The following is a 17,917-nucleotide window of genomic DNA, read 5'->3' as shown; positions in this document are numbered from 1 at the left end:
AGAAACTAAACCATTCTTTGTTGTGATCATTTTATTAGCTGTTATCTGCTTTTTTCTTCTTTTACAGAAAGCCGATATTGCAATCGCTCCATTAACTATAACATTGGTGAGAGAAGAGGTGATTGACTTCTCAAAGCCCTTTATGAGCCTGGGGATATCAATAATGATCAAGAAGCCTCAGAAGTCCAAGCCAGGAGTGTTTTCATTTCTTGATCCGTTAGCATATGAAATCTGGATGTGCATTGTTTTTGCCTACATTGGGGTCAGTGTAGTTTTATTCCTGGTCAGCAGATTTAGCCCATACGAGTGGCACACTGAGGAATTTGAAGATGGAAGAGAAACGCAAACTAATGAATCAACTAATGAATTTGGGATATTTAATAGTCTCTGGTTTTCCCTGGGTGCCTTTATGCAGCAAGGATGCGATATTTCGCCAAGGTTGGTTGCTCGCCCATTTCAACTTTGTGCATTTTTAGTCTCAGCCATCTCAGCCGGAGGAGGTTCATGGTGCATATATTTTCACTCTCGGAAAGAAATTAATTACTCTGTTTTTTCCCTCCCTAAAATCACAAAAGTTCTTGGAATAAAAGCAGTTGTCTGTGACGTAGGGTCATGATGTATTTGATCGATGTTGTCTTAATGTCGATCATACACTTGCTAAGTGAAGTTATATACACCATACAGAGACTGTAAAATGCATAAGGTTCAAGTCATTCCATGCCTTCTTGGAGGGGTACCGTGTTTTTGCTGCATATTCCCATTTTACAGTTGACAGTGCATATGGTTCACAACAACTGTAATGGGAAGAAAGGGTAACATACCAGTCACGAGCTACGCAGGCAGCGTGTTCCCTCTAAAACTCACTATGTGTCATAAAACAGTTATTAACTCCTTGTTTTCCTACAGGAGAGCCTTGAACGGAAATAAAAGTAACGTGGTGACTCTAATTTCATGTGAATAGTTGCAGAACACTGCTGTTTTTCCATGGCCTCGTTTTAGAAAAGTCACAAAGGATGTCGCTAAACTGAATTTGAAGGTCCAGTTTATAAATGCTTAATTCCTCATGGATTTTCACCTACTTCATTAGGGACAACTGTAAAGCACTTAATTTCTTTGCAGCTCATTAAATATTCTATTTTCCTGTGCACAAGTGGTTCTAGCCTTGATTCAGCAAAGTTGTAAGTAGGTAGCTAAATAAGTACTTGTCGCTTGAAGGAACTATAGTGACAAGAGAAATAGGGCAACTGGGTTTAAGGAAATCAAATCAGAAGACCTACCTAATTGTACTAAGCAATTTAACTTTCTTCTAAACATCCTAAAGTAAAACAGGGATCAGGTCAATGTCTAGTGAGTCTAGTGGCTATTGTGCAAAATGAATCACACCAAGGGAGCATTTCTTATATCTAAGTTGTGCATCCCAAAAGGCAACAGCAGGTTTTCAAGTTGTTCTACTGCAAAGATAGCAGAGCATTTGTGGTGTGAGAACTTTAGCAATTCTGTGTAAAGGCTGGCATATCACAGTGAGATATGCCAGTCTTTATGATGAAAAATGCAATAGATTTGGCATATAACACCATAAGAATTGTATACAACAAACAAGACAGTGAAGAGAGAGCTAATCATTTCAGGTCATGAGAAGCTGTGTTAATTTCGGTCCTTTGGGGTTTTTGTATTGATTGCACTCTTCACAGGTTTATTTGTCTGAAAAGTCCTCTATTAGCTACAAAATTATTTTTATTGAATCAAGGCCATAGTAGAATTACGATCTTTTCTTTTTTATTATTATTATTCTACTGGCTATTGAAGCATGACAGTTGTTGTGCGTGGTTTGATAACTTTTGAAAGGTGGTGTAAGAATAATGATAGTAAATGGTCATCGTAAAAGGTGCATGAAACTAATAATTTTGGAGATTCAAGATTTAGTGTCAGTGAGGTGCTTAACAGCACTTTGTTTCGTTACAAACATATTTTTGAGGAAAGCAGTTAGTTTCTATATTATCTGTTTATTATAAAAATAGAAAAGGGCTGAAAACACCTCAGTTATTTTTGTTCTTGCATCAAAGCCATCACTATGGAATTTGAACTCCCTACAAATAAATTAGAGCAGATATGAAAAGGAATCTCTTCAGACATCAGTAAAATGTCTTTGTGAAGATAAGTTTTGCACTACTGCTACAATAATTTCTCTAATAAAAGTGGCAAGCACTGTAAGAATTGTAGCGTGGACAAGTAAGTAGGGCTTCCTGACTCTGAAATAGAAGGTGGTATTGAGTAAGACTGGACCACCTGGAAACTGGTCTGCAGTAGTAATCCCCATGTTGCCTTATAGCACAGAAACAACAGAACAGAACAGAATAGTGATACGATAATGATAAATCAGCAAAGTTTTCTTCATCTTTTTTGAGGTGTGAGTGTACTCTCAGTACTGCCATGTAATACCTTTGTAAGTATAAAGCATAGTGCACAAATTTGGATAATTGTGCACAGAAATTGTTATTTTCATATTTAATGATCTGAGGGATGAGGTGCTTGTACAATTGTGGGTTCATATTGGCGTATAATTACCAATCTTTAGAAACCTTTTGAAATGTGTATCAAAAAAGAAATTAATTATTTAACTGGGACAGACCTTATGGGAAAATTTTGAATACAATTGACACTCAAAATGTCACGTGGGATTGGCACTGAGCTTATTCTTTTTTTACAAAGTCAGTAGCGACTTTGCTGACAGATCATGGGCTTTTGTATTATCATTTATAACAGATGTCATCAATACAATATAAAGTGCCATAAAATCAGCAGTTATTAAATGCACATTCTCAGAGATATTACCTTGCAAATATGTATTTATCATATAATTCAATCTTTTAATTGTAGAATTATTTTGTACTCGGATTACCTCCATGTCAAAATATCTCAGTTTAGAAGGAACTTGAAATCATTTCTTTTCTATGGTCCTTTTTAATAACATATTCTGGACCTTATCTGACTTGATTTTCATGTAGTAGAGTGAATTAGTGAGTCTACTATGACATGGAATAAGTCTTTTCATGTTTGAATTATCCCAGAGATTTTTTACAAGAGTAATTAGTAAAAATAATTTATCCATAATTGGTTCTATTTATTTGTGTTCCCAGTTTGATAAATCAGGTTTACATAACTATCATGTTTTAAAGTGTGTGTATATATATGCATAGTTATATCTATGTCTATATATATATAAAAATATTTTGTCAGAATTAGTTTGAAATCTCATTCATAATACAGTAGGCTGGGTAAATGATTTCTAATTTGTTTACTTGATAGATAGAGGAGACACATCAAGACATACCTAAGCTACTACAACGCCTTAGTACTAGACTTTCAACTACATGCACATTTCTGCCAAATAATTAAGCACATCTCCAAAGATTATGTACTCCTTCCTATAATGTCTTGTTTGGAAACAAAGTAGTAAGTAATTTCAAAGTTTAAAGGATCATTTAAAAAAATACCAAGTTTGACAATAATGGCAGTATCAATAATTCTATTGGTTTTCTAGTATTGACGATCATTTAATTTCTCTAGTTGTCTGCTCTGTGCTGTTTTATATATTTTCTTGAGTTCTCTTTTCTTCTCTCTTCTTGAGCAGGAGATGCAAAACAAAGATCCATAAGAGCCCACCTGCTGCAGTTAAAAACATCAGATTATTATTATTATTTAAAGATATACTTTCTTCACCATTTTTCTGTATTGTCACCGATTGTTTCATGTTCAGTCCTCAGTTTGTTAAATCCTTGTATCTTTCAAAAGTTGTGTACACTTTTTAGTTTATGGATATTCCCTGGGCCAGTTTTTACTGCAAATAATGCTATTTGTTTCTTAGTGTAGATTGTCTACAGCAGCGTAAGCCATTGCTTTGTGGAAATCAGTCTTTGAATGTCTTAGGAAAATAAGCAAGCTAAAGGCACTTAATTTTTAAGTGCATAATGGTTTATCTGAAAACAGTGTTTCACTGATTTTGTGCGATCCTCTTCATGTCACGCAAATTCACTTCAGAGGGAATGGCAAGGTTATGTGTTAAATATGGCACATTATAATGGGAGCGGTTTCCTTTCAGGATGCTCAGAACTTTGAAGAACTGGATCACTAAATTCTCCCTAAAGTAAACTCTAGAGTCCTGATTTCAGCCAAGTGCAGGAGATGTAGTGGAGTATGCACTGGTACCCGTCTGGTTATCATGCAGCGCTGCACTATGAGATAGCCTGAAATGCTTCCCTATAATATAATGCATCATTTGCATAAAACTGATAACATGTGTTCCTTTTTAGGACTTTCATTTCACTTTACAAATCCATTTCATACTTGTTATTAGATCCCTGTCTGGGCGCATTGTTGGAGGTGTGTGGTGGTTCTTTACCCTCATCATAATCTCATCCTACACGGCTAACTTAGCTGCCTTCCTGACGGTTGAGAGGATGGTGTCTCCTATTGAAAGTGCAGAGGATCTTTCCAAGCAAACAGAAATTGCTTATGGGACATTAGATTCTGGCTCCACTAAAGAGTTTTTTAGGGTAAGAATTTCTACTTTTTAGATTTCTGTTTTGTTTTAAATAGGCCGTCACTCATGTAAATGTGTTTCCCTAGGCTTTATTAAAAGGTTGCTATAAAAATGTGATACATGCAGCCTAACTCACAAGTATAAGTGTTTTGTTTAGTTGTTATCCTTACATTTTATTACGTATACATAAATATAAGGGTCATTATAAATATGCAGAGGAAAAGTGGCTGCAAGGAATTACCTAAAAAATATTCCACTGTAAAGTAAAAAACAAGATATGTTCAGAGAAGGGAGTTGATGTCTTTCATCTAAGCTGTAAGACAGGAGCTAATGATTATAAACATGGCTATTTAATGTCTGTGCTATATTTTAGGTACTGAGTAGGGACATAGGAAGGTGCACAGTCATGTTCTGATACGTATTTCACATGATTTTTCAAGCTTATGGATGGGGAATGGATACAACTGTGTTGGCTGCTGTAGTAAATCCATGCCTGCTTTTGAAAATGGTTACTATTTGTATTGGCATTACAGTAATGCCTTGGAAGCCTGTCCGTCCTCACCTTGTACCTCTGTGTATTTCAGTTTTAAAAATGCATGAGACTTCCAATGTGTGAGTCTCAGGCTGCCCTTGAGACACCAGCTTACATGGTGAAATCTACCCAGCAAATGAGTAAGGCACTAAGGCTCCTGGGAAAAACACTGTGACTGTTTTGCCTTGTCTGTGTGTCTCTCCCTGTAAGATGGAAGTGGATCTGAAGTGCTACAAATATGAAAAACCTGTTGTTTTCATGTTTTTCCATGGATGATGATAGTGTTAGGTTTAAACAAAATTTATTTAAAAATAGTTATAAAAATTACATTTACATTTCAAACATAGTCTGCCATGAAGTGAAATGAAACAAGTTCTCACAAATATTTTTTATGTACTGTATAGCTAGAGCAGTAACTGTTAGATTGTGGTTTTCACTGGGTACTGTAATGCATACCTAACTGATGACGTACTAAATAGGAACCATACTTGTTTCAACTGTAGAAAAGTATTATTTTCTGATTTTGATGATAGGTCCAGTAATAAGACCTGATGCTGATTGCATTCCTGTTGGCTAAACCAAAACTAACATCAGCTGTATAAGCTAGTAAAAATGAGATCAGGTTTGTGCTAGGAGTGTTTAGAAGCATTTAGAGGCATACAGGCATGTGTTTCTGGTTTTGGGAGCATAAACCTTTTAGATCATGGCTATACTGGGGGTTGAATGTTAACTAACAGTAGGTCAGTTCTTTTGAATAGTTTCTCTTTAGATATTTTTAGGCTTTCTTTTAAAACAAACCACGTTTGTGCATTCACGCATCAGTATATAGTTTTCGTGCTCATAACATATATATACATCTTTCCAATTACACTTTTACACAACTAGTGTTTCTGGTGATTACCTGTGCATTAATCACAGAATTACAGAATGATAGAGGTTGGAAGGGACCTCTGGAGATCATCTTGTCCAACCCCCTGCTTGAGCAGGCACACCTAGAGCAGGGGGCACAGGAACGTGTCCAGGTGGGTTTTGAATGTCTCCAGGGAAGAAGACTCCAACCTCCCTGGGCAGCCTGTGCCACTGCTCTGGCACCCTCACAGGAAAGAAGTTTTTTCTCATATTGAGGTGGAACTTCCTGTGTTCCAACATGTGCCCATTGCCCCTGTCGTTGGGCACTAATGAAAAGAGCCTAGTCCCATCATCCTGACACCCTCCCTTTAGATATTTATAGGTACTTATGAAATCCCCCCTCAGTCTTCTCTTCTCCAGGCTGAACAAACTCAAGTCTCTCAGCCTTTCCTTCTACGAGAGATGCTCCAGTCCCCTCATCATCTTTGTAGCTCTCCACTGGACTTGCTCCAGCAGTTCCCTGTCCTTAAACTGCGGGGCCCAAAACTGGACACAGTACTCCAGATGTGGTCTCACCAGGGCAGAGTAGAGGGGGAGGAGAACCTCCCTTGACCTGCTGGCCGCACTCCTTTTAATGCAGGTGAGGGATACCACTGGCCTTCTTGGCCACAAGGGCACATTGTTGGCTCATGGTCAGCTTGTTGTCCACCAATATATTGTCCATCAATAACTTACTTTTGTAAGAGTCAGGGGGAGTTTGTGTAGAGGGCGTATTCTTCGCCTTTTGTTAAATTAGCTTTGCCTCTGCACAAACAAGGCTGTAATGATCTCTGAAAATTTCTTCTCAGCAATTTCTTTCACAAACAAATTGGTGCATTGTATGTATTGCAAATTCTTGGCCTGAGACTATTTGCTAAAAATCACTTAAACTTGCCCAGTTATTTTTCAAGACATAACAGCTGTCAGAATTTCTTTCTAGGAGACCTGAAACTCAAGTTTCAAGAATGAAACTCTCTCTGCTGAAGGCAATGTGAAAGCAGTGTCTAGCACTAAGGAGAGTAACATTTCACCCAGAGTATTTCTGCATGGTGACTGTACTGGAGTGGATGTGTGATTTTTATATGACCTGAAATTAGGACACAAATCCTTTGAACAGCTGGAAACAACTTGAGTATTTTTCTAGTGGCAAGCTAAAATGGACTGGCTTTTTCTCTGTCACTGTCATGAATTAAAAGAAACACTGGGGTTTTTTCACAGTTAGTCTGTTTCCTTTTCAAGAAGTGGCACTATTTGCCAATTTGTTTTCTACTGGTGGAATGTATACTGGACCTAAATATTCAGTAGTAGAGCCCTAATTTCTGTAACAGCACAAAATTAGGGATCACTGTATAGTGGAAAATGAGAACAGTAAACTGAATATTCTTTATAACATGTTTTCTGATAATACTTTAAATAAGTGAAAAAGAGGTGTTGCTCAGGATTCTCCAAAAAGGAATTCTCAGCAGTAAGCTAGATGGTGAAAGTCAGCCAAAGAATCCTATGCTGAATATCTGAATATCTGTTTGCGTGTTTATTGAAAGAGGTGGATTCAAGTCTTTGTCCAGCTTCTATGATCTCTTAAATGACATGAGCTTGTTGAGAAGTTACATTAGCCTAGGTATGTCAGGGATGTCACATTAGCTTGTTCTCTGTTGTGTCTTAGGATCCTAGTCTTCCAGCTACCTACGGTCGGTACTTTCTAGTTCATATCTGCAATGGCTGTGGCTGGCTCCAGTGGCTACCACGGTGAATAGAGTGATCCAGATATAGGTTAGAAGAGCCCAGGTGGAGGAAAGATAGTGGTTCACCACACACCCTACAGACAGTATTGGAGTAGGCGTACAAGCTAGTCTGTACCACCTGACTGGGAGATAACAGCCTTGGCACTCATGACAAAAGAAGCATTGCCTTTGCATTTTACATTATTTTATGTACATACTCCCTAGATTTAAAGGTAGTGCATACCTAGCAGGAGATATTCTTGCCAGCAGTGAGTAGAGCATCAGTTGGCACTGAATCAAGATATGTAACTGAGAAAAAGGGATGAAAAGGCATTGTACTCTAGTGTTCCTAGGGCTGCTTTAAGATGAGAAGCAGAAGCTTGTTACATCCTACATAGAAAACATCTGTGCAGAAATAAAGGGTTTAACAGTATTTCAAAAAGAAAAAAAAAGAAAAATGTAGTGACAGAGCTTTACTGGGCAGTAAACATCAGCAGGAAACTGTTACTTCTTAGTCATAATGTTATAGATAGATACGCAATTTTTCTTTGTTGGCAGATCTGTCGGGTCTCTCAATTGTATGTTTGTAAATACCAGATCTCAGAGTTGCTACTAGCAGAACTGTGAGTACGATCCAAGTCTTGAGAGTTCTGTTCCACTGAGTTGGGATACTTACACTTCTGATACTTACTAGTGTCTTTGTCTTAGCGATAGTGCTTTTAGAGTTCTTAGCACAACTGAAAGCCTAAACAAAGATATATAGTGCATTGCTGTTGCATTTTCTCTTGGGTTTACAACCTGAAGTAATGGGCAAAACATTGAAGAAAATGTGTGTGGCTGTGGTTTTCCAGAAGTGCATCATTCTTCTCAAATCAGTAGTGGATTGTAGTGGTGAGAATGAATAGGACTGCAAGCACAGCTTGGAAGATCCAGGAGTCATTTCAGTTGATCTTGTACAGGTGCATCACGTCTATAATTGCCAGATCACAGATACTACTTGATGGAGCAGTAAATGGAGGGGCAGTGGAATTTCATCACTCTGGTATGTACTGTTGACACTACCCACAGTCACACGGTATTTTTGCCTTCAGAGAATTCTCAGCAGCTGCTGTAAATGCAGTTGATGTATGCATTAACCAAGACACATAGTTGAACTCTGAAGAGGAAAAAAAAAGTCACTAACCCAAGAAGACAGACTACTGCCCACATAACACTGCAGAAATTAATTTTAAGGCATTGTCTATATGTGTTAATTCCTGAAGTTGCCTTGCTTACTTTCACGGGCTGTGGGACTTGAAGAAAGAAACAAAGTACAACTGCGTAAGTATGCATGCTTAACATTCACTGGAATACTTCCCTGCTTTCCACCTGCTTGAAGGCAGATTGAAAATTAATATCAAAGTGATACAAAGAGAACAAAAGATAATTACTTTTAAAATTCAGTCATGTTTTTGCTGTATGCCTAGCTCTGTTCATCAAAAATATGTACAAACCTGATAGACAAATGAAATCAGTCATACCACCTTTTTTCCACTTTAAAAGATGAATTGTAACTAGTCCCTTGTGTAAGGTAAGAGGGCATCTCAAAAAACAAAAAATGAGGTGCAGAGCAATAATTAAACTAATTCACATTCTTCCTGTCTGCATTAGTTTTTATTGAAAATCACCAACATGGACAGACCAACCTGTTTAGTTCTGTTTTGGTGGCCTTTAAGAGTAGATCCTCTGCCAACGTAAAAGCAAGCAGAACTGCTCTATAACAAAGAAGTATTCTTTAGCTTTTACTGAAAAGACTCTGCAAGCATTACTTATTCTTCCTTAAGAGACAAGAGTTCGAGAAAGAAAAGTTGGGCATGGGAGAAACGTCGGGAGGCTGATAATCCTTTTTGCCTTATAAAGAAGTTCTGTTCCGTAGTGAAAAGCCACCAACAAACATAAGAAGAGCTGAGAAGACCCCGGGAGTCATTTTTCCTGCAAAAGTGTTGTCTCTTGGGAGGCAAAGAAAATTTGGCCTGAAGAGTAGTATTATTGTCTTTTCTGAGGATCTTCAACACAATCCAGTGCTTCTAGATTTATAAGTACTTTGAAATATTTTTTAAACTTATAAAGGTATTTAATTTTATGATTGTATTACAAGAGGTTATGCAAAAAAAAAAACCAAACCAACCCACAGAGCAGTCTGTTTATGAACCTTAATCTGTCTTTATGCTCCTCAAGATATTCAAGCTTCTAAAAAAACTGCACCAGAAATCTCTAATACCAGTGAGAAGCAAAGAAACACTTTGATATTTTTTAATTCGAATTGAGGTAAAAAATTATGAATCATACCTCAGCCTCAATTTTTGAAGTCTAAGATATAGAAGAATTATAGAACATATGTTTCCAGAGTTATATTTTGACTAGCTCCACAGAAACCTTTGAGAGGCAAAGGAGACAAAACACTCAGTTATGAAATCTATTTTACCACGGACTCTACGTGGTACCTTAAGAGGGAGAAGCTACAGGACTGGCATTTTATGAATCAGTGAAGGAGATATGATTAAAGAGTAAGGGTTTGGCTTTTTAAGTTTGACAGAAAAAAAGGTGTGTAGCTGAAACACTGAAGAGAGGTAGATCTGAGCACTGAGACAATGGAAAGACTGCCCTTTGCATCCAATAGCTTATTCGTGAAGATATAGTTATATTTTTTTGTGGTCTAGAGGGTTCAAGTGATTCATTTTCAGTTGTTTTCTTGTTTTTTTGAGGTCCTTACATCTGAGCAACACACAAAAGAGTTGATTTAGGCCACTGTGAAAGTCATTTAACAAGAAAGAATGTAGTAATCAATGTCTTTTTTTCTTCAAAGCATGACTGTTATTTTCCAGGTTTCATTTTTTTGTCTCTCCACATTACCCCAAATAGAGTCTTTTGCAGACAGCTCAGTGAGCCTAGTGACCGAAACACTGTGATGCTTCAGAAACCTTGTTATATATACTACTCAGAAAGTACAATTTCATATTAGTATTTGCATAATATTTATTAAAAATAAAATTTATTCCTTTCTAATAGAATTTTTCTTCCTTGTTTGTAAGGGCAGATTGTGTCTGATGAAAGAAATATATTATTCCTTGATCTTCTCTTTCAAGTTTTTGTCAAGTTTTCTCAGATGTTCTAATCAAAGTATGCTGTGTGGTAGGTAATTTTGTGCTGGGCCCAAATGAATTTGCAACAGCATAGTTTGAGGATTCTCCAGTATTGTGTGATTTATTTTTTAAATCCATACACACTAAAATAAGTATAAATGAGTATAAGTTGTTGCGCTACTCCTAGGGCAGATCATTCCATAATACCACTCTTGTTATGGTTTGAAATGTTCTTTTATTTTCCAGCCTAAATGTATTTGTAACTAGTTTATCGTCAGTTGTTACAGTACATTAATAATTCTTGTGTAGATTTTTTCGTCTTCTCAGTGTTTTGTTTTTTTTTTTTTTTCCTGATGCATTAATACAGAGCAAGTCTGTTTTTTTCTAAACTTTCATTTCTATCAACAAAACTATACCTATTCCTGATGTCCAAGCAAGGCATTTTGGTCCCCAGTCACCTCATAGCTCTTCTCTGTGTGTGCTGCAGTTTGAATTAATTGTTCCTGAATGTTTGTGAACAGAAGTGTACGTTGTATGCCATCTGAGATCTCAGCAATGCTTTGTACAAAGGCATTATTATTTCTTTTTCTCCCAGTTGTGTCACAGTCTCTGCTGGCAATAATTTTGATCATAGAGATAGATTGGCCTTTCTTCTGGTTTTGTCCAACTGAAGGTCTTCCATTTTATTGCAGATTTTCATATTGGTCCCAAAGTGCTGGACCGTGCTTTTGAACAGGAAAGTTTCATTTCATTTCTATCATTCTAGTTCTCAGAGTTTTCCACTTCTCATGTATAAAAATAAATAATTTCTCATTGTCTGGCTTGATATATTTTGATATCCCAATTTCCTTTTACTACAAATCCTAGTCATTTCTGTATTCAAATATTCAAATTCAATACTCTAAAACATCATCTGAAGCTGTGTATGCCATGCAGTACTTCAGACCAAAAGAGCTGCAGTTGCTTTGAATGCTTTTTCATTCTTAAGTCCAGGCAGTGTGCTAATGGTTCTAGACTGTGGTAATAGCACCTCAGTACACTACAGAATCTGTGATTGCTTGAGAAAGTGCTTTTGTAGTTTTGGATTTAGTTTATCCTCCCTCTCCCAGTATGGGTGCAATAAGTTATTTGTGGTTTGCAGCTGTCTTGTTTTGATCATTTCCATTTCTGTACCCTCCTTCCTATTGCTTATTCATCCTTCACATTAATCTCATCAAAAACAAAGCTAAAGTATACGTTTAGATTATGGTCCTATGTGTAGATTGTCTTTGTTCTCTGCGTTTCTTCTGACCACACAACAGATTTACTTTCCTTTCTCCCATTCTTTTTCACTTGCGACATTTGAAAATCTGCTGCTGTTTGCTCCCCCCCCCCCCCCCCCCCCCAGTTCTGTTTATACTACATTCTGTTTCCTTTACGTTCTCAGGTTTCCCCTGATGAAATCAAGATCCTGCTTACAAATCTAGATTTGTATTATGATGAGGTAGCAACGCTGCAGTAGTAGATACTGCAACACGGCTCTAGTATAGCTGTCCCCTTATCAGCAGGTTTATTGCACTAAAGTTAGCTCTAGGAGTGGACGGTGGATTTTCCTTTGACCAGCACTTCAAAAACAATAGAAGGATTTGGGTCATTATTGTAAAAATTAAGTTGTGTGACATGTATCTGTGTTTTTAATGGAATTAAATTTAAATGGTCTGCTTTGATTTTATTAATATGCGGAATGATGGGGAGGAATTTAGATTCTGTTGAAACTGAAATTTGTAAGTCTCGGAGGAGGGGCCATTTCAGCAAGCGTTTTAACAGTAGTTAAATGGTCTTGAAACTTTAACATCACTTTGTTAGACAAGCCTTCTTGAACACTTAACTCTTTAAATCACATAAAGAATTTGATGATGACATAAGGTCCTTGTCTTGTACTTTCATAGTGTCTTCTCATATCTGCCTTCGTGTGGAAAATTATTTTAATAGGCTTTTGAGGAATAAGTTCTTGAGATAGATTGTTTTACAATTTTTACTAATAAGACCAAATATATAAAAAGTATTTTAAATAGCTCAGTAAAGTAATGGAAGCTGGAAAGCCATAAAACTACATCTTAAGAACATGTAACAAATTTTTACCCGTACTGAATAAAATTGTCAATATATTCCAAAATATATATTTTTCCATTCAATTTAAAGTATTCACCCAGTATAAACAAAGTTTAGTATTTTAAAATGCTTAATCTTGAGTTAATTAAGGAGTCTTAGAAATTAGCTTTGTCCTTTTCTGTGTTTTGGGGTGTATCAGTAACTGATTTACTGTGTAAATTGGCAAGATTCATTTGTTGTTACACTTTCTAGCTATTGGCAGCAATACCAGTTCCCGTCTTTTTATTCAGTATAGAAGGACAACAAGATAGCTACACAAACCATATTTGAGAATTAAAGTTCTGGTCCTGCAGTACAAGATCATCGTCTAGTAGAATGTTGTAGTCTGAGGAACTATTTCTGTCAATGACATACTAATTACGGCACCCCATTTTAAGAATATTAGGTCTTTGAATGACAAAATGGAAAAGTTATCTGATGACCCACAAAATACAGTTAATTAATTTGATAAAGCTTTGCATAATTTAATTTCCTAATGAGCTTCTTAATGAAGGCAGTATTTTACATTTAAATGGAACATGTACTTTGTAATAATAATAATAATTTTCATAGTCACGATGCTCAGTGGTGACACGATGTTAAAAAAAAAAGTGTAGCTTCTGGGGTGTTTTTGTATCAGTTATTGTATTTTCATAGAAGTGGTAAATAGTGGTGAATATTAGGGTCCTGTACTGTCATGTTGGTGTTGATTGTAACACCAAAGTTGTTATTAACTTTTAACATTTCATATACGCACTGAAGTGTCATCTTGCAATAGCAATGAACCACAGTAATTAAGAGCAGTGTAGTTTATTTCCCTATTCTCATCTGCAGTCTACAATAGTTCCATTGTTTGGATTGCATCATAAAAGGTTGGGTGCTTTTATGTAGCACTGCCATCCTTCTAGATTTTTCGTATCATTAAAGAAGGAATCATAGAATCATAGAACGGTTTGGGTTGGAAGGGACCTTTAGAGGTCACCTAGTCCAACCCCCCTGCAGTGAGCAGGGACATCCCCAACTAGATCAGGTTGCTCAGAGCCCCGTCCGACCTGACCTTGAATATTTCCAGGGACGGGGCATCCACAACCTCTCTGGGCAACCTGTTCCCATGTTTCACCACCCTCATTGTAAAAATTTTTGTCCTTATATCCAGTCTAAAGAGCATATAGGGAAGAGATGTGAAAGCCAAGTTGCACATTGGGCATCCTGCATTCACAAGAATTGTGTTTACTCATGGTTTAGTCTGCTATTGCTGGTGACTGTATGCTTTTCCAAGTGCAGTTAAAGGAAGTGAAGATCATTTGCATAGGAATAAAATATATGGTCAACTATAACACTGGCCAGATTTAAATAAGAATGTAATGTGTTTTTTTCCTGGAATGTATTTGAATTAGGATATATATTTGAATTAGGATAAGTGTACGTGGTTTTTTTTATCTGATAGTTAATGTTGGCTTTGTGAGTGAGTGTGTGTGAGTGTGTGAACAGAATGGTAGATGAAGGTCTCTTAACACTGCCCTTTTCTACATCCTTTAGCTCTGCCTTTCAAATAAAACACAAATTCTGAAAACAAAATAATGAAGGAAATAAAATGACACAGTTCTGAAAACAGAATGTGTTACTAAATATATTGTGTAGCAATATAAACAAAAACCTTAGAAGTCACAAGTATCCCCTGGATAGTGGCTCATTGCTGCTCTTATTTTTTATGAGTCTAGACTAGGTAGAGATCAAGACTCTGCGCTGTATGAGTTCCTGATGAAACCTGATGTTTTTCAGTGTTCATGGCTGCAGAGGACTGTGCAGTCATGGCAAATTTTCTGTTTTCTGATGACATTTTTCATTACAGATTTTTATTTTCATGGTTGTTGGGTCAGGTACTCCTACATTCATTTATACTGCAAGGACCCTGTGAGCCATCTAGTGGGAGGTTTCTTCTTAACACTTGACCATTGGGGAAATCTGTTCCTTGCACCTTTTCCCATTCAGTTGTCCAGCACCAGCCCCTCAGTCTGTCATGGAGCTTCCCTCATCCTTCCCACTTAACGTACTGTGATCAGATTTCTGTCAAGTGACAACGGGAAATGGGGAGCTGCATGTTAGTGATGTCGAATGGCAAAACCAGACCAGATCTTACTAGACATCTGTTGCTTGATATATAACAAAACCTGTAAAAGGTAATTTTAATAAACCAGGAAACAATGGAATAATAAGAGGCAGTTAGGTCAGTTTATGAGCCTGTTCATGACAGTTAACTAACTGGAATAAAGAATGCTTATTTAGTATTTGAACGTTGGTACAAGAAGAAAATAATGTTTTAAATGTCAGCATAACCTTTTCTACACCATGGGATCCAAATGCCTTCTAATGAAAGTTGTAGTGGCAGGCACCCAGATATATGTTGTCTGCCTCGGGTTGAACTGAACCATGTAAGACAGCTCTAAACCAACTTTAAGCTTCCCCATTTATAAAGCTTTATAAAGCAAACCTATGGTAATTTATCATTTTTATAACACTGTCAGAAGCTTGATGACTAATTCTTAGTTTGTAGTGGTAAATCCCATGCAGCAAGTTGGATGTGTGCTGCCAAATGAATGTTGACCTATGGTGGAAACAGGATGGGGCATCTGGGTTTAATTAGAGAGAAGTTCAGAGAATGAGATTTCAGGGAAGATTGAGCTCCTTCATATGAGGCTGGGGACTTTTGAGTCCAAGCCTGAGTGGGCTAAGGAACGAGGAGATTGAGCACCCCGCAGAGCTAAACACTGGTAGCTCTGCTTCCAGGGAAATGAGCGGCAGCAGCAGGGCTCAGGGAAGAGATGATAAAAAGCTATGCACTTAGGATTTAGACTTTCTATATATGCTCTGGTGAAGTTGATGGAGCTTGTCAGATGTTAAATGGCCTGACTGACCTGCATCTGCAGGTGGGAGTCTCTTTCAGACATGGAATGCCATTTGCTATCTGTTGGAGGTACTTACCTGTATCTGTGTATGTATTGTGTAAATTACAGGCAGAGAAGGTGCAATATTGGATTTTTACTGATAGCTTATAGTACAGAATGATAGTTTATTTTGTGAACTGGCTTTTCAAAGATGGCGCAGTTTTTAGGATCATATTTTTTTAGCATCTTCTTGGATGGAACAAGAACAGTGCATATGCAATATGGCAGATGTTCCAAGAATCTGAGAAACCCACTGTGCCTTCAGTGCACAGGTTTTTTTCTCAGTCATTCTGATTATGCTGAGTTTATCCAACTCTTTTAATATTAACAGGTATACTGAGTATGTGTGGATCGACAGATCAGAATATGCAACAACTGATCTGCAAGGGAACTTTCAAAAACCAGCTGTGCCAATGCATATGTAGATTCTGGTAACAGTTGGAATATTTTGATGTTTAGAGAACTTTCAGTGGTTCTTAGTACTGCCAGAACTTTTAATACTAGTAGACCTATGGAGTCCATGTTAAAATCTGAGCTTCAAAATCTTCCTAGACTCTATTTCTGGAAGGAAGATAAGGGTAAGTTTGGGAAAATGATAGTGCCGTACTACAAGAACAATGAAGCCTTGGGAGATAGTGAGGGCATTACTTCTGGTTTTATAGTTGACTCATTTATTTTTAAAATGGTATGATTATAGATGTTATAGCAGAATAGCGGAAGTGTATGTTACAAGATGTCTCTACTAGAGAAGCACATCGTACGGCATACATTTTATAGTACAGATTTGGTATACTTGCACATATAATAGTAATATCTCACAGAGAACTGAAATAACTACAAAACCAAATGGTCTTGGTTTTCTACAGCAAACTAGAAATGTAATAATAGCTGAGTTACCTGCAACATAGTCTTACATTTGGTGGTCATTTATTGTCTACTTCATATAATAATTTAGGTTGTCTTTTTCAAGAAATTCCTTCAGAGTTGATTGTCAGCTACCCTCGTAGTTGTTACAGATATTTTAATCAGACAATGTAGAATGTGAAATGTTAGCACATGTAGGTTTTCTACTCAGCTTACATAGCGGGAGATGATATCAACCTATGCCTTCTTAAATCTTCATTAGAACTGTACAGTATGTGACAATATGAGAAATCCAGCTTCATATACTCTTTCCGAGTGGTGGTTGTTACTGACCGTGACTTGCCTTGTGTCCCATTCTGCCTGCTGTTTCTTTGATAACACTGCTTCCTTTTTGTGACATCTAGGTGGCAAACTTTATTTTCCTCTATTTTTTCCAGGCTGAAAGATAACAATCAGTTGGTAGTTAAAACTGCCAGTTATAGTTATAACTACCAATTGGTTAAAGCAAAAGAAACATACTTCAGGTAACAATCTTTTTGAAAGAACACCCTGACCTGCAGAGTTAAGTTGCTGAGGCATGTGGAGTATTACAAATAAGAACAACCTTGAAAGAGGTGCCTCACTATTAACATTCCCTTCAGGTTTCACAGCAATGTTAGTTTCCTCTGTGGAGCAATCTGAAGTTTTCTAGTGCCGCTGACACATTTAGCTCACCTCTCGTTTGCGTAACGCACAGCTGCAGAGAGCTGCAAAAAAGATTATGATCTTGCTCGAGTGTGAATTTCTGATGAATACTTTGCAGAAGTTTGAATATAGATCTTTTCTTTTAATCTGGCACACCTCTTATAAAGTGGAAGTAGCACTGTTTGCTTCAAATCTTTAACAAATATAAATATTACAAAACCCCAAATATACAATGACAGCATAATATTAGTAGAAAAAGAGAATGTAGGCGGTGCTATCTTTCAACACTGGGTAATAAACTTGCCTAAAAATGACTTACTCATATTTCCCCAGGTGTGCTTTTGCTGTCTACATAAAGATTAGTTAATTAGGCTTCATATTGTCTCCACAGAGATCTAAAATTGCAGTGTTTGATAAAATGTGGACCTATATGAAAAGTGCAGAACCATCTGTGTTTGTGAGGACTACAGCAGAAGGGGTAGCTCGAGTAC

At 37.0% G+C, this 17,917-nt stretch overlaps 1 protein-coding gene across 4 annotated transcripts in view; it reads left to right on the top strand.

Moving 5' to 3' along the window:
* Positions 1-17,917, top strand: part of GRIA2 (glutamate ionotropic receptor AMPA type subunit 2) — a 99,472-nt gene that overhangs the window by 75,284 nt on the left and 6,271 nt on the right. For all 4 annotated transcript variants that reach the window (XM_064449814.1, XM_064449812.1, XM_064449811.1 and 1 more), the window contains exons 11-13: positions 68-438; positions 4,355-4,553; positions 17,818-17,917. The exon at positions 17,818-17,917 is cut by the window's right edge and continues 148 nt beyond it. In XM_064449814.1, the coding sequence (XP_064305884.1) occupies positions 68-438; positions 4,355-4,553; positions 17,818-17,917 (670 nt within the window). The remainder of the gene's footprint in view (positions 1-67; positions 439-4,354; positions 4,554-17,817) is intronic.

This window comes from Phalacrocorax carbo, chromosome 4 (assembly GCF_963921805.1).
Source record: "Phalacrocorax carbo chromosome 4, bPhaCar2.1, whole genome shotgun sequence".
Classification (NCBI taxonomy): Eukaryota; Metazoa; Chordata; class Aves; order Suliformes; family Phalacrocoracidae; genus Phalacrocorax; species Phalacrocorax carbo.
The sequence above is the reverse complement of the archived record's forward strand: the minus strand, read 5'-3'. Positions and strand labels throughout refer to the sequence as shown.